The following is a 25,453-nucleotide window of genomic DNA, read 5'->3' on the forward strand; positions in this document are numbered from 1 at the left end:
ACTTGGGACAGAGAGATTTCAACAGAAGTGAAAACTGAGTAACTTTTATATCATGTGTATGCAGTATACAGATAATTAATAACAAATACGCAAAACAGGGAATTTGACCATCTCGTGGCGCAGAAAAGTATCTAGGAATATATTAAAATAATGTGCAATTTCATGGACGAAGACCATAATATGTAATACAATTTAGAGGTGGCCTTCAACACTGATCAGCAGAGCAGGACATGCTCCTCCAAATTGAGTAATCCGGCCTATCATATGTGTAATACAATCGAAAAATTCCAAGAACTATTTCGTCTTGCACAATTGTGTTATGACTTGTGACCTAAAACAGTGTCAAGTACCTAAGTATACTTCAAACACTGGATGTTTTGACCTTTCGACTAAGTTCAATTAATCAAGTACTTAGTTTAAACCTTTGTTAAGGCATTATTAGAGCTCATTGAAGTAAATTCACGTTGCTAAAAATTCGGGAGTAATAAATTTTATTTTCAGGGTTATATTCTTTAAAAATTAGGTAAGTAGTAAGTACCCAAAAACCCAAGGTACTATCTAACATGTATTTGTACATTTTGAACGGCGCATTTGCAGTAAGTTCTGACAAAACGTGTAAACCGTTTGAATAAAGCACCATTTGAACAGTAATGAGTCATGATCGACTACAATTTGACTGTTATCCCCGGCACGATATCCTGGAACGGACGGCTTCCTAGTAGAAAAGCAACAAAGAACAATTCCATGGATGTTAAGAGTTACCCACCCACTAAATTGTGTACCTACTGTTGTCCGCTACAACAAAACTGGCCTTACATTCGCGTCGGTGGAGGCAGTTTATTGTATAATTATTTGTGTTTCGAAATAGTAGGTACTATTGCGATAGTTCTTAGCTTTGCTTATTACTCTTATTAGACTGCTATTTATTTCCAGAATCAATAGTGCCAGTGAACGGCTATTAAAAGCAGAAACGAGACGGCGCTTATAATAAAATCAATTCATAAGAAAATTTATTACGACGGCACCGAAAAATATAGTGGTGCATTTGAAGGGAAAATTTATACTCGTAGGTACAGAATTTAAGTAGGTACCTGTAAATCATAGGTATAATAATATACCGTTTATCTCAATTGCTTTTGACAGCTAGTTACCAGCCGCCATCTTTATTAACTAATTATTATAGTTTAATAAAAAATATCCTGTAAATGAGTGAGAATTTTGGTCAAACACTTGGCTAGGTAAGTAAAATCGTCCAAATTAAGATCAACTCCACGATTAATTCTATGTCACATAATTTTACTATGCTCGTGGAATAATAGCTTCTTTTCCTATCCAGAATTTTGCTGCAATGTAACAAATTACAATACAATTGGTGTAAATGTAAAACACATGATGGGTAGCGTATGCTTGTAACTAGGCAAGGCGAAAACCTATAAAAATACATTCTTCAGTTTTCTTCAAATGTATTTGTGTAAATGTACATATTATACATTCCGAGCTCTTTCTCTAGACACCGTCTGACCAAATGGGCCTCGTCGGAGTATTTTCATCATAAACAAAAGTATTAACAACCTAACTTGGCAGGCTTTCAAGAAATTATGTTAATGGCTACATTAATATAGGCCGAGTTAAATGATACATACCAAGTTCGCAATTTTTGTGATATGAGCACACGTAATTCCAAAAACTGTATGAAGTACAAAAAAGTCTACTGTGAACTGTAGAGTCAGGTACTGCGGGACTCTACAGGAGCAAGTAATGATTTTCTACACAATGTTGTAAACCGATTATACCACTGAGTCATAAAATTATCTTCAGATAATTTTCTAGCGAATGCTTAATGCCTCTTACAGACAAATAAGGAAAACACATACGAATTATACATTTAACGACTACTCCACCATTATCATCCGTTGTTTATGGTAAGTATACGATCATACACGCTAATATGCATAGTGGGCAGTCCCTTAATGAAGCGAAATTCAAACACGCCTGCTTCTGCATAGGCTCACTTCATTATTTTATTGATCTTGTCTTTTCAACTATATTGAGTATATATGACTGAGTACAGATCTATTTAATCCTACCTATAACCATAAAATCTAGGACAGAACATAATAAAAGTATGTACTTAGTATGATATATCATTAGCAAACTTGTCTTTAATAATGGCTACTTAATGACATTTTAGAAAGTACGAGTTATGACAACACTCTAACTTCCTACCATTTACAAAAACTATGTGAGCCAATTATAATCCGACAATGTAACGTCAATTTCGATCGCAATTTCTAATTATATACCTGGACACAAACAAGGATAATGCCTAATAAACAACTTTGTTTACGAAAGGAACACCTCTGAACACAACGTCCTAAGTGACTAGATATTCCCACTAACATAAACATGTTTGAAACACAAGCAAATAACGTCTATCCACGTGGGCAGTTTGCACAGACAGCGTCATAGATATGTTTACTCTTATGCACCTTATTCAATTGTAATAGGGCGAGTAATGAATAGATATTTTTGGCGTGAATTGTACAATGGGAAATGCTAATACCATTTATCATTGTTACGTTATCAAGGGCCATTATTGCCCTTCCTAGAAGTGGTCAATTATCGCAATTTCCTCGGAGCATGTAATTATATACACTTGAGGTAGGAGATGCGCGATAAGTATAGTTGTATTGCTCCGCCACTGATCCCGATCAGAGGCGGAGCAGCTCTTGACGGGTCAACTTCGGGTGAGTTGGACCCTTGGACGGAAGGGGACCCACGTTGAATGATTTATAGCGCCTAAGACCTGATTCATAGTACTAGAAAGTAGTTCATTTCTTAAGATGACCATGTCAGCCAGTACGATATAAAAAGCAGGACTGAAGGAACTTATTAAATTCAAACCTCTGCTTACACTAAAGGAGCAAAAGTCTAGCTATATACTACACCAGACAAACGTAAAACTATAAGCCTACTTCGTTCTACGGCGATTTTTAGATTCAGTTACAAAACCTAATACTTACCCGGGCCACTATGTTTTTATTGGGATTTGAAATACATATCATGTGTCTCAAAAAATCATTCTTTAGGATCTCTTATTTCACACGCTTCGCCACCTGAATTGTTGAAATGATTTGAGATGACCAAAAACAGTCAAAGCATTGAATATTTCAATCTTTTTACTTAGACATTTAAATTGATATTTGAACGGACTGTTTTGTTACAGATTCCTCGCCTTACAAGTCTCAAGCCATCTGCCTCGGTAGGGTTCATAGCAGGTAAGGAATCGTTATCACTCGGACGTTAATCTGGTATTTAGCACTAATAGTTTCCGGACCATTAAGGTTCATCCATTAAATGTGTGTCAGCGACCCGTCGGGGTTGTGATAGTTTTTTGCCGACAGGTACCTGGGGTCAGGTAACTACGACATTGGCACATTTTGGGCTTGCGTAATCTTTATTTGTTATTTTATTGTACAACAACAATGTTGTGCAATAGGAGAATGCGATTCTGTATTGTATTATCTGTATACTTAACTAAAATTCGGTAAGATAAACTTTTTAAGACGACTAAGAAGGTTCCAGAGCTTTTTGTTAAAAAAAGTCACGATGTAAACACACGATATCATCAATCATCACCCTTGTACGCCTTAATACCGCAAAATAACAGATTTCAAAGGAAAACATGTTCAAAAGTGTAGAAAAATAAATTCATTTATACGGTATGTTGCGTGTTTACGAGAAGCGGACGATATCTCTGTAAGCAAGGAACCATTTGTTTTATCAATAATGAGAATAATCCCACTGTAGTTATTTATCGCTGGGATAACAGCATCCCAACAAAAACATAAATGTGAAATGAAAGCCAAGTTCAATAGGTATTAAGAATACCTATGTGTCGTTGTTGACTCGCCGACAAAAGAATTGAGATCTATATGGGTGCCAAGTTCTGTGCTGTGTAGAAAATCCTGAAATTATAAAGGATTTGTCTTGGCTAGTTTTTACGTATAGGCATATAGGTAATATATATTTATCTATGTTAATTTTCAATAATTTGGTTTGTTTTTAAAAACTAGCCAAGACAAATCCTTTATAATTTCAGGATTTTCTACACAGCACAGAACTTGGCACCCATATAGATCTCACTTCTTTTGTCGGCGAGTCAACAACGACACATAGGTATTCTTAATACCTATTGAACTTGGCTTTCATTTCACATTTATGTTTTTGTTGGGATATCATTACTTTTTGTACAGAAATCACTATAGTATTCATCATGAAAGCAGTTTGCCTAAGCTGAAAAGGAAACCCTCGCTAACGCGCGGTTAATTGTCAAAAAGTTTCAGTTTTTAGATTTTTCTCTCTATACGCACCTAATAGTCTACCTTCATGCCAAATATCAAGTTTCTAAGTCATCTAGGAGTGGATTAGGTTTTTGGTCTATAAGTATTAATTTTTTTTTCCATAGCAATATCAATAATTTCCAGTTTTCCGATTTTTCCCTCTATATGCACCTTTTTTTTTTTTTATTGGGAGGAAAATCCGTTATGGATACCTCCGCACCGCAGGGACAGCGCGGAGGTTATGTCGGACTTTCACCGACTAAAAACCTCCCAGTTGTCCTCCTCGGCGCATTTCGGACGGCTCTGGGATCTCCAATGAACCCGCCAGTGCCGTCCTAGCGCTGTGCCCCTTTATGGGTCCCCTCTTTTTGCAGTCGCAGTCCCTAGCTGCGACCGTTTCCGACCCCAAGGACCCCTTTTAGTCGCCTTTTACGACAGGCAGGGGATGCCGTAGCCGTATTCTTACGCCCGGGCTACAGGGCGCCCCTCTATATGCACCTAATAGTCTACCTTGATGCCAAATATCAAGTTTCTAAGTCATCTAGAAGTGGGTTAGGTTTTTGGTCTATAAGTATTAATATTTTTTTTTCCATCGAAATATCAATAATTTCCAGTTTTCAGATTTTTCCCTCTATATGCACCTAATAGTCTACCTTGATGCCAAATATCAAGTTTCTAAGTCATCTAGAAGTAGGTTAGGTTTTTGGTCTATAAAGGCCGAGCCACACCGGCTGCGTGTGCAGCACCCCTGTCACACCGGGTGACGCGCACGTCACGCAGCGCACGCCACGCAGTGTGCTGCACACGCCACGCAGGTGCACGCTGCAGCTCAGTCATGCGTGCAGTAAAATAAAATACTCCTGCGACAGTACCTACATCATGTGACTCCCGTTGCAAATGGAAGCAGCTCACCTAATGCCGCCATTGCAATTATTACACATATAACATGCCTGGTTAATACCTAACATCGATTTGTTCCCACAGGCCAAATTATTTATATAAGACGTATTTTTTGTAATCTTTGTGCTATGTTGTAAATATACATTCGTATTGACGAAAGATTTTAATTAGTTTTTCTTTTATCACTGAATCCATATTAAAAACCAGCACGCGCACCGACCGAGTTGTAAATAAATACAAGCGAGCTGTGCGTGTACACGCACAGCACCTATGCAGCACCGAGCTGTGCGTGTCCGAACCTGCTCGGTTCGCCCTCTCATAGGGATCGCAGTTAAACACAACGTCATCACTGCACGCAACGAAGTGACGTTGCCGCTCCGCTGCGTGGACGCGTGCACGCAGTACGCAGCCGGTTTGTCTCGTCGGAGCTGCGTTGCGTGCAAGTCACGCGTACGCGCACGTCACGCACACGTCACGCAAGCGGTGTGTCCTCTCTTATGTGTTTTCGTATTCTACAACGCAGCGGGACGCGTACGTGTACGTGCACGTCACGCACACGCATCCGGTGTGGCTTGGCCTTAAGTATTATTTTTTTCACCGAAATATCAATAAATTCCAGTTTTCATATTTTTCCTTCTATATGCACCTAATAGTCTACCTTGATGCCAAATATCAAGTTTCTAAGTCATCTAGAAGTAGGTTAGGTTTTTGGTCTATAAGTATTAATTATTTTTTTTCCACCGAAATATCAATAATTTCCAGTTTTCCGATTTTTCCCTCTATATGCACCTAATAGTCTACCTTGATGCCAAATATCAAGTTTCTAAGTCATCTAGAAGTAGGTTAGGTTTTTGCTCTATAAGTATTAATTATTTTTTTTTCCACCGAAATATCAATAAATTCCAGTTTTCAGATTTTTCCCTCTATATGCACCTAATAGTCTACCTTGATGCCAAATATCTAGTTTCTAAGTCATCTAGAAGTAGGTTTTGTTTATGGTCTATAAGTATTAATATTTTTTTTTCCACCGAAATATCAATAAATTCCAGTTTTCAGATTTTTCCCTCTATATACACCTAAAGTCTACCTTTATGCCAAATTTCAAGTTTCTAGGTCATCTGGAAGTGGGTTAGGTTTTTGATCTATATGTCAGTCAGTCACAAAAATGCCGGTTTTTAAACGTTAATTTATCAATAACTGTTTGAGCTATGTTTATGAAATTTTGTATTTTGTACAAGCTAAGGGACTTGAATACATGTGCCAAATTTCATGTGTGTAGGTTAAGTAGGTTTCAAGTTGTGAAGGGGTCAAAAGTAGCTCGAAATGGTTCGTGTAATATTACACACGGTTGCTGCGTCGCCAGTTCCTTTTTCTTTGAATTTGGCTGGACACGCTACCGCGTGTCTAGATTCACCAGTCTGTTTACCCTGACCATCGGACACACACACTTAACTGAACTAAACTAAAATTAAAATAGTTATTTGTACAACAAGAGATCAAAGTTTGATATTTAAGTCACGATGTAAACACACGATATCATCAATCATCACCCTTGTACGCCTTAATACCGCAAAATAACAGATTTCAAAGGAAAACATGTTCAAAAGTGTAGAAAAATAAATTCATTTATACGGTATGTTGCGTGTTTACGAGAAGCGGACGATATCTCTGTAAGCAAGGAACCATTTGTTTTATCAATAATGAGAATAATCCCACTGTAGTTATTTATCGCTGGGATAACAGCATCCTGCCTTCCAACTAGTCGGGTCGAGGATACGGAAGGCATTGTCATGGCGATAAATTTAACATGTCACTTGATGGTCAACGTGTCGTTGGTATACGTAAGTAACTAATAGGTAGTGTAAGACCTGTAAGACTAAGACGCGGTATACTTAGGCCACTAACCTAGGACTGGGTTTCACTGCAACATAATTATACAGGGTATTAAATGTAAAAGAGGAAGTGGGGGATTATTAGAAACTATAACTATGATACTGACTACATATGTATTAACAGTATAAGTGTATTGGCTATAGCTGTAAACTTATACTTAGTATTTACCTGAATAAAGAATAAGAGATTAACGAACCCTATTTCAGAGGAATATTTTTTTTTTAAAGCTAACCACTATTTATTAAATTTTATAATATTTGATTTAAATAGTTCAAATTAAACGGCACTGCGATTACCTACCAAAAATGCCTGGACCGCGATTACTAAAATTTCGGGAAGTTATTATAATTTCAGTAAAACCTGTATTTGTTCAACCTCGTTCTTAGAAAACGTGTCTACTTATATTGCGTTAATTAATTCAAACTACTATAATAAAATTATCAGTACAAATAAAAAACTAACGGCAAACCAGTTTACCAAGGCTTTTTTTTTATTTAACCATTCTAGGAATTTATCAGAAAATGTACCAAGCAGGCCGTTATCAAGTTTCAAAATAAACATCCAACTTCTTCGTAGTTTTAAGTAATTAAAAACTAGATTAGTATTTACTGGAAAACCAAGATGGCATCTTAAGGTTTGTGTTCTGCTGAGTTTTTTTTAAACTGATCATACCTATATATAACTTGCTGCAATATTAAATTGAAAGGACATAAATATTTAAAAGTTGAAACAACAATTCGTTATTTTCATTCTAACACAGTAATTCAATTAGAACTAAATTAATTGAAAAGTTCCCACAGGTCATATAATGTTATTTTTTTTATTAACATGTTGACAATTTATAAAATATAATTTGTGGGAATATAATAAATAAAGGGTCCTTATGCTCACAGTTGCCATAAAGTTGACTATCGCCGACGTTCGGGAGAAGCTTGTATGGGTTTCTCTTATTGTAAAATGTATAAAATTTTTGGTAGCAAATAATAATCTGAGGTGATCTACGACTTCTACGAGTTATCCCGGCAGATTATAAGTAGGTATAAGAAATACATGTGTTTGACTTAATAACGAGTGGGTCCTGGGTCTAACATCAAAATAACTTTGAGCTTAATTAGTAAGCCAAGCGTTAGCGCAATTAATTCAATTACGTCACCTGTTTCAGCGAATATATGTTTAGTGCTAAATAGAAAGCAATCAGTGCTAATTAGCAAGCACATACGTATTATGGTCTACTCATACAAAATTACTCAAATTTTGTTTTACTAATTTGACCTACATTCCTCAATCAAGTTTTGTTTCGTTCCAATAAACACAAATGATAAAATTGATAAAAGGACAAACGATTATCAACAGCTTATTTGATTTACAGACGTTTATAAATAACGCCATAAATATTTAAATTAGCTACCCTCGCATTTTTGTACAGAATATTTCAATGCAAATAATTGGTGATTAGAAGAATTGAACCTTAATTGGTCAACGTTACAGTTAAGTTCTCGTGGGCGCAGGCTATGTGCGTGATCTTAAGGGAAGGTCGTGCCATGCAAACTTGAACTTTTACAATTCATTATCATTATTCATATTCATCACTAACTTGCCTTTCAATTGTAATTATACTTAAATGATAAAAGAAAATAGTAGATCAAGTTCAATTGTTCTCGTAGAGAACTGTACCAAGAAATTGAGGAAGTAAAAACAATTTCATCGAATTCTGCCTTTGATTTGAATTCTACCAATGCGCTTCACGGAACTTAGGTAGGTACGGTGTTTTCTCCTTATTTCATCTGTTTTCATCACCACTTTTTTGAAAAAAATATATAGTGTGACTCTGACAGTGTCTATTCTGGTTTAGAAAGTTGAAGCGGTAAACACTTTTCGTTCCAGAACTTATAGGATGGAGGAGTTTTTTGAGCCTTTATTTATTGTACATTTATCAGTGAAGCTGGTTTTAATCTTCTCCTAACTATAAACTGTCAGGAGAAAACTAAAAAAGGGGTATACGGGTTCTTACGGGTTACGTTCGCCCCCTCAACCCACGCTCGGTAGGTACACGGCGCGACGCAGATCCTCCCGTTTCCTCATCTCGAAATTGTACGGAGTTCGTACTCGGACTATACGGGCACGTGTCTATAATTGACATATCAATTACCGGCCGCATCGGTCGAGCTTCATTAGCGCGCAAAACGTTAATTGCCTCATTAATCCTTCTTTGAAACAGGCTTTAGGGATTAAGATTCACCCATTTGTTTTTTTGTGCGACTAATTAATCGGTCATCGGTGTAAACAAAAATTTACAGCGTAAGTTTCTTATACACAGAGGTAAAGATTCCTTGATTTTAGGTATGTCTAAGACGGATCCGTGCTTCGAATTTGACAGCTGACGCAGAAAGCGCTGTAAGAATAGTAACATTATAGGGTAACTTGGGTATCAAAAGGTGATGGTTGATAATCCAGAAATCAGAAAACATATGGAACAGTAAATGAGTACAACGCCATTTATTTACCTGACATATATGGGCCTCGGGGTCACGATTCTTTGACCTTACATATATTTTACCCTTTGTACGACGGATCGTATTGATAAACGTCTGCGTTACCTATTTTATTTAAATAACCATGGTTTCATATATGGGTATAATAATATAACGCATTTGGTATCTTTTTTAAGTAACAGAGAAACGCTAAGTTTAAAGCTCATCATCAGATAATCAAGTTGAAGTGGCAATATACGGTCGTATTCACCTCAGAATTAGCCGTTGGCATAAAACCTCGATTCCAAGTATCCGCAGTAGCATGTTTGTCTTTCGCAACTTTTTATTTGTCAATGTTTAATGGCGCTCCTCCTAACATAAGAGTTAGCTCTTACCAACATCTATAGACAGAAACAGTGGAATGTTTGAACGCGAAATCAATATTTTGTTTGTGCCAAAAGTTACATAAAAAAGTTTTTTCTTTACCGTTCGATTTTACAAAAGGATTAGTTTTTTTTCTAAGCTTAATTAACGCCTGGATTAAAAGAATAGAACCCGAATAGGTAGCGAAAATCATTTTTTGACTAAGGAAATAACATGGAATATTTAGGATGGGTAAACAAAATCGCAAGTTCGCAAGTAATTGCTAGTTTTAACACAAAGTATAGTTAACAGAGTAACAGCGATTTAACCTCTACATAACCTCTCCATCGGGTCACCTTTACACAATATCACGATATCCTAGGTCCCGTCTAGACATAAAAGCGCTTTGTGTGATTCGTTTCGTGTAGGAGCCTAATATATGTTTTGAAGTTTTTATATTAAGTAAGGTCAGTTAGACGACGTTGTAATTTTGGAGCGTAGGCAAGATATAACTATAATATGTAGTTGACAATTTAATAGTATTTTATACAATCGTGATATAATGGAGAGCTTTTCAGTCGAGTACCGTGTTTAGGCAACGAAGCTTGCTGAGTTGCCTAAGTAAGGTACGAGATTGAAAAGCTTGATTATATCACTATTGTATACATTACTTTTTCTACGAGTCAACAAAAAAAATACTTAAAACTAGTAGAAGCAGCCGCGATACCTTCATACTCGTACGCGACCCGGCCCCCGCGCCCCGCGCCCCCGGCCGGTTGGTCAACGACACTTTCTCGTAACTCATGAGGCCCTGGTAATTGCTTCGCGCTTTCGATTGGTCAATTTAATTATAGTTGACTAAACTGTATTGAAATAAATATTATAGTTGACTAAACTGTATCGAAATGAATATTATAGTTGAGTTGGGGTCCCATAGTGGAAAAAGTATGCGATTTCACTTTGGTATACGAAGTCTTAATTCAAGCATTGCAGTCGACGAGTAGAAAAACCTTATTATAACCTTTTAAAGCTAAGCGTAACTGTCATGGAAAAACTGGGAACTAATTTTACTAGTAGGTATTTCTGGTACCGATAATGGATAATGTAAATAAAATATTTGAAAGCTTAATGACTTTTTATTTAATATATTTCATGAAAGTCATGACAATCTCGAGCAAGGAATGAATTGTTTTGGACGCTAAACAATGATATCATCACGCATAACAAAGTATTCACAGAAGTCGCTCTGGGAATTACGATTTCACACCACCTTTTTATTGGAACTATAATTTTCAAAGCTAAAATAATTATAGTTCAAAGCTAACATACAATATCCCAATTCAGCATTTTTGCAATAGAATTACGTTGGTTTCACCTAGGGCCCGTTTCTCAAAAGCTTGTAACTTCTAATACAAGCGGATGTCACTTTTTGACAGCATTTGTTAGAAAGGGACTTCCACTTGTATTACAAGTTACAAGCTTTTGAGAAACGGGCCCCTGGTGTCACAAAAAAAACAGATATCGAAAAAGCCACTATGTATGTAGAAAAAGCCGACCAACCAGCAATGACTTATGACTAATGACACAACGCAAATTAACAATTTGAAAAACCCGTCGAAGATAACTTAAACGAAAACATAATGAACCCTCGTAAACAAACAAACGCAGCGAACACACCCCCCGATGATGATTAAAACATACCCTCGTCTCGTCTAGTCGTGCCATCCATCACGAGGTTGCTGCTCTTAACAGTTGCGGCGTGTATCCGGTGTAGAAAGATCCTTACGAATATATATAAGTTTAAGAATAGTTGTAGTCAAAATATATTCTATAACTGCTAAACTGTAGTAACTGTATTGATCAGAATTTTTGAATATCCACAGAATCTGTATCTATGTCTAGACGTCGTCATTTGTTCGCTCAATCAAAATGTACGATTTTCGGGCACCTTAGCTTAGCTTTAGCTCATTAATCTCATTATCCTGATTATCGCATGACTACATAAGCGCCACAGACAAGCAGTCTGGTGTATCTATTGTCATATCACGCACACATCACGCCATAGTTTGTAACTTCGTCACTATTAGACTACGTGACTGGTGCGCAAATCGGTTCTAATACAATTTTTGCGAGTGCTACCTGGAATTACGATACAGTAGACACAAGTGACCGCGGTACCTTTCCTCAAAGTTGCAAAATACATATTCGTTCACATTCAGGCCCTGCCACGTTTTTGTATGGGTCCCCTCTTACATTTTCAATTTGTTCTTATAACAGCAATAGAAATCCACTTTGTAAACCTACTTACGATTTCTGAAATACAGTCCCCTGGCAACGGGTAAGCGGCGGAGGCTTACTATACGTTCCGACTGGCACCAATTGCGGATACGGAGCCCGAAATAGGACTATTAGATGCTCGGTCTTTTGCTTGGTTGTCACGGATCACACTATACAGTAATTGTGGCGTTATCTATCAAAGGGACCTTATTGTCGATGGCGCTTACGCCACTATTAACGATGCTCCGATATAAATACAATGCAGCGCGACGCTGTGCGGCGTAAGCGCCATCGACAATATGATCCCTTTTCATAGATAATGCCCCAATTAGTGAGATAATAATGAACTCTTACCTTGGTAGGAGTGGAAGAGGCAGCCGGCCGCAGCTTGGCTCGACCAGCGCCCCCGGCCTGTCGTATAGCGGCCATCAGGCTCGAGTGGGCGTCCCCAGTTGGCGCAGGGGCTTCTCTGGCTTCAGACCTGTTTGGACAAACCAAATACACTTTATATAACATTCATTTACATACTGCCTTCAGCCGTGTCAGTGTAAAGTGGGCGGTTGTCGGTTACATCGCATACCAAAATAATTGCTGAGTATCAACTATTTTAAAGATAGGTATATCGCTGAAATACAATGTCAATAATGGCATCAAAACATTAGAAAAAATAAACATAATATAGCCACAGATTATATAATAGTTCCTACGAATATAGCTTGATAAATACTTTCCACGAATATTATTTTGAATATGATCGGTTGAGCCATTAATGTTTTTTTTTTCCAAAAATCTTCTCTTTTCATAATGAGGATGTAAGTGCCGCGAAGGTACCTACGCCCTTTTGCGTATATGGCTTTATGAACCATCCGTTACGCATGACTGGACGCGCACTGGTAGTTTTGTAATAAGGCTAATATAAAATTTGGAATAATATGGACCAACTAACTATTGACCTATTTTTGTCCTTCAGGTACTTTTATTTTTTTACGAGAAGGTCATATTCCGATATCAGCCGATAAGTTTTATTCAAAGCATCAGAACTACTCCCACGTTGTTTATGTTTACGGCTGATATCGGTTTATTACTAGCAATCAATTAGCAAGTCTCTCTAAAGAGTTATAAAACTAATTAGACGAAACATCTTAAAGGTTTATTTATGGTAGTCGACAAATTCGAGGAAAGGCTCAAGATGAGTATTCTTTTCAAAAGTATATCATATCAACGTTCATATACCGTGTGAAGCGAGTACTAATTCCTAATTAGTTATAAAGGAGGAATGTTTTTGTAGGTATGTACCTATAACGAGAGTTAAAAAAAAACAATATTCTGAAGCATTTTGTTAGCTTACAACGCTAGGCGATACATCTATTGTTTACAGTCATAAGAAAGAGATTAATGTGAATTATATTATGTATATGTTAAAATAGCCACTTAAAATATGTTAAAATAAAAAAATAAAATAGTAGTTTAATATTCCGTTCTGGGCTATTATCTAAGTGTTCAGAGGCAAAGATAAAAGATACAACGTAGGACTTAGCAGACTTAAATTTCACAAAGTAGGATTTATTTTGTGAAATTTAAGGGTTCTCTAGTCGGGACACGCCCACATACGTTAAATAGAGCTAAAGGTGAGACGAAGGACAGGCTTAATAAAATATTAAAATATCGCGACTTGTATACAAACAAATATTAACTTTGATATAACCTCGGGCCTGGCTGGCAAAAAGCGTAAACCTTGTGTATTCATCATCCGCAATGTCCCAATCATTTCAATACGCAGAAGGGCTAAAAGGAACATGGCCTTTATTTACAATTAACGTAGTAGTCTGGTTCAATAGTTGACACTAAACGTAGTATAAATCGATTGTCTTTCTAATTAATTATGTCCACAATTGAACAGGTGTTTCAAAGGTTATTACTCGCAACAAGCACTACTTATTAAGTAGTGTGTAATGTTACATTAAGAAAGATATGTAACAACAAAGAATATTATTCGGAATTACAGAAAACAGGAAGCTTTTTCCTGCAACGCCGGGTCGCTTCTGCGAGTTCTGGGTATCCGAGTCGTTTCCTCCCACGCGGTTAACGAATACCCGATCCATTTATTCCGTAGGATAAATTATGTATCCCGATCGTGCAAATGCATTAAGAGCTAGCAGTATTTTTTTAATCTTTTATGCGAGTGGATCTAGAAATGGACATGGCATGGCAACACCTGTTTTCTAGTTAACGAGTGATGGTTGTCGGTTATCAACGTGAAAGAGCAAATGACACTTTATGCGCAGTTCAATTGAAAGAGACAGGCAATGTTATTATTACGCTATAACTTCAATAACTGCGACCATCATATGCCCGCAGATCCTTCTAAAATGTCAGAATGAGATGCAAAGATGTTACGCCATTTGGGGTTCTAGCTAAATTGGACATTCCATAGCGTAGGTAAGTATGGATAACCAATTTAGCTAGGACCCTAAATGGCGTAACAATCCCGTGTGGTGACTGTACCTAATCGAGTCGATGAGTCGATTATATTTCAGTCCTTCGGGAAATATGTATGTACCTATAAACTTGCGACAAATTCACTCTGTTCAAGGTGCGCGTGCGCGTGCTTAATCGAAGAGTATTTTTTATATTACAATATGATACACAGGTTTTGATTATAAAAGTCTACAAGTAAGCTGAACGATCACCGCTATACCTATTTGAAGAAGAGTACATAGGTACATTGTAGCCCACATGTACATAGTTATAAATGTTACAGATGTAATATAACATCGATCGATAACTAGTGTGGGCGATAAGGTAAGCCCGCGTAACCGACGACCTGGACGGCGCGTCTGCAATTACAGCTGTTATTGTATATGTATAGCATACGTGCTGTAGCTAGTACAGCGAAAGCTAAATTAGCTTCGGTCGACCTTTACTATCGATCCGTCGCCCAACATGCGAGCCTGATAGGGCTGTTCTAAAAACAATGTAGCAAATATGTTACTATTATCCATGTACACAGAGATCAGGCCTGTTTCCCAGAGAACATAGATTTTACTACTTCTAAAGTCCAATTTTGATGACTTTATTTTATTACAGCTTTTATAATGTCCTTCATTATTCATCTTTCGATAGTTGATATTACATTTTCACATTCAACTGCAGGTATCAACAGATTTGTGCAATTTGTTAAGGTACGAGTAGCTGCCATACTGCCTTTTTGTAGCATGCCCCATTATACGTAAATATTTCCCTAAGGAAATGTTTACTTTTCACAGACGAATAAACCGATCTGTTTTGCGTTTGAGTAATACTTACTCAATGAAAGCGCGTGGCACGCGATTAAGGAAATAGTTGCGCAGGAACTCAAAAAAGCATAGGTAGGTATCAAAATATTCAAAATAGACGCTGCGGTGCTCTAAGGGAATTTTGAAACAAGTTTTTGTTAATGAATGTGGGTGCCTTTCTTTGCACAGTCTTAACTCTTCATCGATAGACCTTTAACGAGTCCTAAACTCAATGAGAATACGTTGTTTTGTTATTACCGTTACTTATTATTTATTTCATTAGAAAGGTCCTATGGGCACCTTCGCTCTCAGCTCTCAATGGTGACATTGGTGACCTAAACAAAAAAATAAATTTCGCCTAAACATAGAAACTTAAGTAAGTACCTACATAAGTGACACCGAATCTTTTAAAAAGCTAGATGCTTTCCTTAAGTACTATTTCTACTTAACAATTAGGTACTGTGTAATAAGACTACGAAAATAAATAAATGCTGACGCAGTATTCCAACCTTGAAACTGCGCATGACGGATCGTTCAAAATTCTACGTAAAAGTGGCGTCGACTTTCGCTCCCTGCAACTTACGATCATCCTTGCACAAGGACATGAGTGTATCTACTTAATTAAACTGGCAAAGGATAGCCTTTACGCAGTAACTAGAATAAGTTCTGAGAAGATGCGGATAAAAACTCCTTTTTGTCGATGAAGCAGATAACTTGATTGGTAGGGGACCGGTTTGGTTAATTTTGCGTTGGTTTGAAATCGAAAAACATTTCTACTAAACGCGAAGCAATTTATGTACTCTTGTAAGTAGAAAAAAAAAACAGTCTGTTAACATACCTACAATGTTTTCTGTTAGGTAGGTACAGGTACTTAAAAGGGATTTCAAAAATATCACCCCAAAACTAAGAATTATCCCACTGCGAATTGCTACTTCCCTATAAAATGCATATGTTATTTTATTACTATGAACACTAGACTTGAGCTAACTTTGTGCAGCGCTGCAGCCGCGATCGATACAGCTATGAATCTGGGTAACAGTTATTCGTTCTGTTTTGTACGACGGAGGAAATATTATTGGGCGTCGTGAGTCTGGATGGGTCACATTGATTGAATGTCAATGTTTGTGCTGTAAAAAGCTATAAAGTTTTGAATTACAATTATAGAGAGATTTACCTACAATATATTAACCTATCAGGCTTTCATATTATGGTAGATCCGCGCGCGGGGTAATGAAATGAAGCTTTTTTAGGGTTCCGTAGCCAAATGGCAAAAAACGGAACCCTTATTGATTCGTCATGTCTGTCTGTCCGTCTGTCCGTGTATGTCACAGTCACTTTTCTCCGAAACTATAAGAACTATACTGTTGAAACTTGGTAAGTAGATGTATTCTGTGAACCGCATTAAGATTTTCACACAAAAATAGAAAAAAAACAATAAATTTTTGGGGTTCCCTATACTTAGAACTGAAACTCAAAATTTTTTTTTCATCAAACCTATACGTGTGGGGTATCTATGGATAGGTCTTCAAAAATGATATTGAGGTTTCTAATATCATTTTTTTCTAAACTGAATAGTTTGCGCGAGAGACACTTCCAAAGTGGTAAAATGTGTGCCCCCCCCCCCTGTAACTTCTAAAATAACAGAATGATAAAACTAAAAAAAATATATGATGTACATTACCGTGTAAACTTCCACCGAAAATTGGTTTGAACGAGATCTAGTAAGTAGTTTTTTTTTAATACGTCATAAATCGCCTAAATACGGAACCCTTCATGGGCGAGTCCGACTCGCACTTGGCCGCTTTTTTTTAACAAGTGCTATCCAAATTTGCAACAAATGCCTACCTTACATTATATACCCCCAGCAAAGTATATTTCTTTTCGACACTTACAGGACAACACTTCAAAAAATTACATACCTATCATATTATTAAAACAGACAAATCATGCTTGGGTACAAATTTTGTACTCAAACCCTTACAAGCTGTAATATTTCAATATGAATAACAAATACCTAACACCATTATAATTATATTTATAACGAATCGACTGTAAAGGCATTAGTCATTGTTTATTAGTGTTACACACGGCCAGTGTCCTAAATATCAATTGGCTGGGAGGAGACCTAACTAAAAGGGTAAGTAACTGGCCTTGAGGCTTGACCTGAAGCGCGGAATGAGACGTAGATCTAGATATTTTACGATCAATGAGATAATGTTTATAAATATGAATAGAGGTCAATTCAAACTTACATTGTGACATGATATATTATCTAAATTATGTCAGTCGCCCGTGGATTTCGCTCGTACTTGTGCGTCTATGTATTCGCGCGAGCAGCAAGACGCACGACTCATATCATTAAGATATCATTTTGATGTCACAATGTAAGTTCGAATAAGCCTCATAGAAACGAATTGGCCGACGCCTGTACAACGACAGATGTTCGCGGGAAACCCCTACTGAAATATTAACGGTGCGTTTCTAGGTATTATGTGTTTGGATATACCGCGTGAGTCGCGTGACGTATCTAAGACTGTTACGGGCGATGGGAAGATGCTCTAAATAAATATTGCAGATAGTATAAATTACGCACTTACAATTTAATTTAAATAAAAAAATATATAATTTTTTTTTTTATAGATCGTTATTTATTTGAGCTATTTTACAGTTTATAATGAAGGTACAATACAATACAATACAAATCCTCTTTATTGCACAACCTCAGAACAAATGTACATGGAAACACAAATAATACATGAAGACAGAGGTAAACAACAGGTACGTAGTATTGAATAATTTTACGGTTTAGAATCACTTGGTTTAAGTCACTCGCGCGACATGTTTCGGAGAGCCTAGGTCTCCTTTCTCAAGCACTAGCAGTGCGCAGGTACTTACGTAGTATGTTTATTTTTCTTTCGGTGGTTGATTTTCCGTTTATTAATTTTATTGATAATTCTAACTTTCATTTACCTCTTGCTTGTTTTCCTTAAAACATAGATTAAATCAGCTATTTTCTATTTTATCCCACTGACAAGAAATTGTACTATGCGTACGCGCACCCATCCTTCGTCACTCCGGCATAACTCATGCCATTCAGTTACCCGATGCGTCACTACGCGCGGCCGCCGACCATGGCCATATATGACGTTGCAGGGCAAACAAAAAAGGGACACTGGGATTGCAATACTTTAAGGCTTATTTATCTCAAAAGGACTTTTTGACTCGCACCAGAGTGTAATAAAATAAAAATAAAAACAGATACATAATTTCACCGTCCAAGAGTTAATCCTTTTGGTATCTCATGTAAAATATTATGACAATATTGAATAAATATTTGCTTACTTCGAAGTCGGATTATCCGTCATAGGAGTATAATAAATAATCTATCAGTACAGTTAAGATTTATTACCAAAGTTATACAAAGTTAGAATTATTTATTTTGTTTGTGGATGGCACTCATAATATACATATAACATAAAATTGTAATGTTATTTCGCCCAACGAAAACAAAAGACCGAATATAGTTTCTTTATATAACACGGCATGATTGTTATATTTTCTAGACTTACAAAACAGACCGGTTTATTAATAGCCGGTACGTGCTAAATTGCAATACACCGCAATAAACGCCTTGTGGATCGTGAGTTTATTATCGACCTTTAGGTATGTGCTGAACCTACCTACTCGTAAGTATGTACCTACGGGACCCTATTACTAAGACTCCAATGTCCGTCGGTCCGTCTGTCACCATGCTGTATCTCATGAAACGTGATAGCTAGACAGTTGAAATTTTCACAGATGATGTATTTTTGTTGCTTGCAACAACAAATACGCACGCACTTGTCCGGTTTTTTTGCATTGCACGGTAAATTTCCAAATACCTATGTACAACATAAATTCGACCTACTCAAAATAACCATAAGTATTCTGTGTCTCATCAAGCGTCATTTATATTCTTCAAATCACAAGTATTCCCTTTGTCCAAGTGCGGTTTTGTAAAGAAAGTAACAAAGCATCGTATGGCTTGTGTTCCCCGAAGCGAGGGCGGGAGCAAACTGTTTCCTTGATGTTCGTGAAGTAAACTTGGGAGTTTGGTTAATAACTTAATTAGGTTATTCTGAACTGAACACTTACTTGATGCCTTATTTTTATTATCAGCTAATTGTATAATACAATTAATTACTGAGGTTTAACTCAAGTAGGTATTCTAGTCCTACGCGCAACATTTTTCGGGGAGCTTATTAGGTCTCCAAATGTCTCCATCTTAAGCGCATGGGTGTATGCGTGTTGTTTTAATGGTAGAGTATGACTAGGGTTGCCAACTATTTTTTGGTATAATATAGTATTTTCCAGAATAGGGCATCAAAAATATAGTACATTTCAAAAAAATATGGTACTTTAAGATAAAATACTAAACATAAGTGTAACATACGTTTAATCGGAAATATAGTATTATAGCGTACTATATATTTTTCCAAAAGTATATAGTACAGAGAGCCAAAATATAGTACAATACTATATAATATAGTACGGTTGGCAACCCTAAGTATGACCCTCAGCTAGAGTAGTTCCGTTGTCGAAAACGTTCTCCGTTTTACTATGCAAAATTTTCTCGAGAGATAACATTTCCCATACAAAACGAAAGAACGTTCTCGGGAATGGCACAACTTTACTCGCATCACTTTAAGATTCGAACTAATTATTTAAACAAAACACTATAGAGTATTTAGAGTATTAGAGTGCGTAATTTAGGTCTCATAATGGATTGTGGACTACGTTATGAGAAGCATATCTCTGAAGCCATTAGGAGTTGTTTTTACAAGCTTAAGGTTTTATATAAAATTCGGCCATATTTAAGCGAAAACCTGCGATGTCAACTAGTTGAATCACTTGTCCTATCAAAATTAAATTATGTGGATGTAGTGTTTGGGCCTAGACTTCTTGCTAAAACAAAGAGACTCATTCAACGTGTTCAAAATGCCTGTGCTCGCTTCTGTTTCAATATTCCGTTGAGAGCCCACGTGACTCCGTTTCTGAATAGTCATATGATCCTCAAAATGCAACACCGTCGTAAACTTCATCTGGCCTGTTTGCTCTTTGGTGTGCTGAAGTATAGAACGCCCCCATATCTCTTCAATAAGCTATCTTGTATTAAGCTCCGCGAACGCCGTAACTGTGGGATTCAATTGTTGACGCCGCGCCATGCCACAGCAGCTTTTCGTGGTAGTTTCAGCTACGCCGCGTCGAAGGTTTGGAATAATATACCTCCGCCATTGAGAAACCTGCAAAGTATTCATAGTTTTAAGTCAAAGCTTAAACAGTATTTATTTAATCACCAACTTAACCAGGAAGCCTACAGACTTGATACGAGCTGCCTGTAGTTTGTAAGTACTTTTACTTATGCTTACCACAAGTGTTTTGTTCCTTCAGCCTGGCAAGAGTTCATTATTCCTGATACGCCATACTTAGTAGAGTATTATTATGTTAGTATTCGTTTACCTACAAATCCTACGATGCTGTCTTGTTAAACTAATCTTATAAAATTGATTTCATGAACGCTCGATATTGGTCTGGTCTGTCATTGCCTTTTTTTTTTTTAGTTAGTGTAGCCACCGTTGGCGCTAGCTGCATATGCAGCTGTAATGTACAGCCAAGGTATGGTTGGACCGGATCAATACAGTGTTGCGAGCACGATGCTTGTTTTAATGTTGTTTTATATGTATAAATTAGTCTTAATTTAATTTAATATAGTCGTTATGTTGTATCTTCCTTCTGTGTAACTTTTATTTTACTATTTGTTCACTTTACGTTATTTGATGTCTTTTTCTTCTTGTCTGTTACCCTCCGTGATTCTTCTCACTTGATGGTCTCATCGGAAGACCAGCGCTGGAAGCCACCAGCAACATGCTGAGATGAGGCCATTTCGTGGCACTTTAATCTTATTTTGTGTTTCTTTTATATTATGTATTGTCTGTGCTTACGAATAAATTATATTCTATTCTATTCTATTCTATTCTATTCTATTTATAATAATAATGACGTTTAGATCAAGAACAACCTTTGATAGGTAACAAACGTTTACGAGAATAAGAAAACTAAATGTCGTTGGTCAAACAAGAAGGGCAACGTTCACCTTAATGACCCCTATTTTAACACATTCATAATGTAAGTTTTTTTTGCTAACGGTACCTATTTTTTATGCACATCATCGCACTACAGGCGATACGTGGAAAGCAAAACGAATTAAATTACTTGCGTTAATGCAGTCGGTGACTTGCATAATTTGACCCAACTTACTGACAGATCCAATAAAATATTTAAAAAAATAAAGCCAGCTGTGCAAGCTGTAGACTATAGAGGGTGTTTTTTAAGTGTTTCTCTTTCAACAGAATGTTTCTCAAGTATGTATGACTATTAAGAATATCTCCTGTATCGACCGGATCGACTTTACTTCTTAAATGAAAAAACCTACCTATAAGCTTACCCTACTACCTACGTATAAGAAAAAAATAGAGAAGAACAGTACTTTGTCTCATACAAAGGCAAAGTTTAATCAAAAAAAGAGTCACTCTGTATCCAGCCCGCGTTCTATTTTTATTGCCAAAAGGACATAAATTCCACTGTTTCTGTATTTAAATAAGCCTTTACATGTTCTGCTTATTATTATAAAATTTATAAACTGTGTTGACTCACAGCTAAAACCCATTACGCATACAATTATCCACCTTGTGGGTCAATCAATGCAATACGTGCAATCTAGTCTACAAGATGTTAATAAGTTTAATAAATAACGATAAGAGACCAGATGTGGCCGCCTCCTACTGCGAAAAAAAAATTGACTTTTCTACATCAGCCTCACTATCGGTCGAATATGCAAGAGCGACAGAGAGGCAGATAACGAAATTTAGCTTTTCTCCATAATATAAACCTGCATATGCCATCTTAGCATACGAGTATTACCATTTTTTTTCTTCAACTATTAGTCTACCTTATTGGAATCATGATCAAAATATGCTGATTTGGTTTTTATGTACATAACATTATAATAATAAGTAGGTATTTTACGTGGTACTAATTAAAATTTAAATATTTATCGGTTTGCCTACAAAACAGGCAAAATTAATATACAACCTGAATTGTATATTTTGATAAGGTACATAATGTCAACTGTATTTAATTAGGGAAATCGTGACCCTATCAAAATATGCTGATTTGGTTTTTATGTACATAACATTATAATAATAAGTAGGTATTTTACGTGGTACTAATTAAAATTTGAATATTTATCGGTTTGCCTACAAAACAGGCAAAATATACAACCTGAATTGTATATTTTGATAAGGTACATAATGTCAACTGTATTTAATTAGGGAAATCGTGACCCTGTACTGTACACGACTTCACGTACCTTAAATACATTTTTGAAGTTGTTTTAAGTTTCATTAACTCCGTCCTCGTAGTTTATTTTGCGTTGCAGTCCGAATTATGTATTCAATTTTTATATGGCAAGGTCAATTTTCAAGCACACCGCAAAAGGAATCGCCCTCAACCGATCGGCAGGACAATACATCAATTAGCATAAATTAAATATATGTATGTATCACCTATATGCTAATCAAAGTATTGTTAGATATTAGTCTTTAGGTATTATAATAGGCGCCGGCATGTGTAAATTTATGTTGTATTAAATATTATATATCAATTGAATTATTAGTATTCATCTTGTTACTAACATACTATGGGACTTGTCCTGAAATAAATGTTATTCATTCATTCATTCATTAGTAACGATTTATCTACGTGATCTACTTGATATTATATTAGGCTATGTAGACATGAAGAGTAGGGTTGGTCTTGGAATCTTAACAAGATTTTCGCGTAACAACACTAGCAACACGGGATCTGGTAGCTGCTCTCACTAACCAAATAAAAAAAAAACCTAACATGTACTTATGCTTATAACTTGCAGCCTTATTATTATATTGAGTCTTCTCACCAACGATGCAACTGAATTGATATACAAAACATTATGACCAGCATTATAGAAACCGATTGAAGAAGCTAAATTTAATTTGAGAGAGACCAGTATCACCAATCACCATAGCGTACCGGTCTACCTCAGAATGATATAATTGTCAAGATCATAAACTATCGTAAGATTAATGCTGTGAGAGACCCCACACTGGCGTCTCCCGAGCGTCGGCGTCTAGTCAACTACTGCTACTACTGCTGCGCCGCAACGTTGGCGCATGCAACTACGCAACGACACCATTTTCAAAAGACGCCTAGCGTACCCAACCTTAGCGTCTCTGTTATTATTAAATACACGTTCTGACAGTTATGCAAGAAGTGATTTATCCTTACTGATAAATGACATAAACGCGATAATAAAACTACTGCTGATACACCGGTCAACGGGTATCATTTTCTGTCTATCGATACGCGGTACAGGCCACTCCACGAACGTTCGCCGGAATCGACCCTTCGAAGAAACCGGCGTCAATCGTCAATTGTCGATAAACAGACGTTTCATTTGTTTAAGTACTTGTTAGCAATAGCAAATTTATAAGGCCTGGAAATGAACACCCGTCCATACCTACGCTACTTATGTTATACGGTAAGGCAGTCTTGCCCTAGGCCTAAAACAACATTCATTCATAATTTCTAAGATACACTGCGTACGTGTCTCCAACAATGTTCCGAAGAAACCGAAAAAAAAAACACAGTACGTACGTTTCTCTCAGTCAAACAGTATGCAAAAATAACATCAACCATTCTCTATAAACGCCAAGTCAGTACTATAACGTTAATGACCATTCCAGGAAAAGTTTTTTTGTAAAAAATAATCTCTTCTCCGAATAAGGATAGCGAGGTTAGTATTCGAAATTTTAAACACTTCAATTAAAACAAATGAATGTCGAATCTCATGTTGTTACCTTTTATGACGAATGTCGGGCGCCATATTTGGAGAGTCGAAATTCGAATTGAAACAATAGTTTCGCACGAGCGACGGTTTACAAACGAGCCTATTTATAATTCCAACCGTATGATTATTACAATACAGTTGAGTTTTGATCGGAGGTTTTCTTGTACTTACAGTTTTGGTCAAGTTTATGGATTGTTCGAAAAGGGTGGCGCTTGTCGCTTGCGATGCTAAAGTAGTAACTCCAGAACGCGTTAAGAATACATACAAGTGATACAACCCTATCTTTGCCGTACAAACCAGCAAAATAAATAATGATACATCATATCTGCCGTGCTAACAACATATACGCAGTAATCGCAGTTGAAAAGTCATGCAATTGTTTATCTTGTTCTCTTTGAATAAGTTCTTTATTTAAACGATGATTTTCATGCAAGTACTGCACATACTATTAGCAGGGCAGATATGTGCTAAGTTGCTAGTAAGCGGTTAGGAATAACCGGTTAAAGTTTGACTGGTTACATGTTATTACTGTTATTAGGGCTCGTGGTCAACGCATGTAGATGTATGTAGGTACAGTGCTTAAGTTATTAATGTTATTATATAATCGGAACAAATGATCACATCACAAAGCCACTTCCGTGTCCGATGACATGATAAACGTTTACAAGAAGGTTCAAACTACTTTGGCACTAGGAAATTACTAAGGCAATAATTATAGGTTATGTTAGAATAATAGTGGGCTCGCGTTACTGAGAAGCTATGAGAGGTTCTACGTATCGTGAAGAAATGAAAATCAAATAGCTGTTACACAGAAAATGGGTAATTTACTAAATTGTTAAGTAATGGTGCTGCTAATTGGTTGAATTAGTAGAAAGATTGCGCAGGTGTTATAGTAATGAGTGAGATATATTAATGGAGTAATTAATTAAAAACAAATCAAAGATCGCCAGGCGTGGTGTCGCCTAGGCGAAAGCTTAATGCTAAATGGAATGTTGCAACTATAGC

General features: G+C 36.6%; 1 protein-coding gene across 1 annotated transcript in view; it reads right to left on the bottom strand.

Moving 5' to 3' along the window:
* Positions 1-25,453, bottom strand: part of LOC134651006 (WASH complex subunit 1-like) — a 46,144-nt gene that overhangs the window by 12,794 nt on the left and 7,897 nt on the right. The window contains exon 5 of the mRNA XM_063505976.1: positions 12,602-12,728. Within this exon, the coding sequence (XP_063362046.1) occupies positions 12,602-12,728 (127 nt within the window). The remainder of the gene's footprint in view (positions 1-12,601; positions 12,729-25,453) is intronic.

This window comes from Cydia amplana, chromosome 9, assembly GCF_948474715.1.
Source record: "Cydia amplana chromosome 9, ilCydAmpl1.1, whole genome shotgun sequence".
Taxonomy (NCBI): Eukaryota; Metazoa; Arthropoda; class Insecta; order Lepidoptera; family Tortricidae; genus Cydia; species Cydia amplana.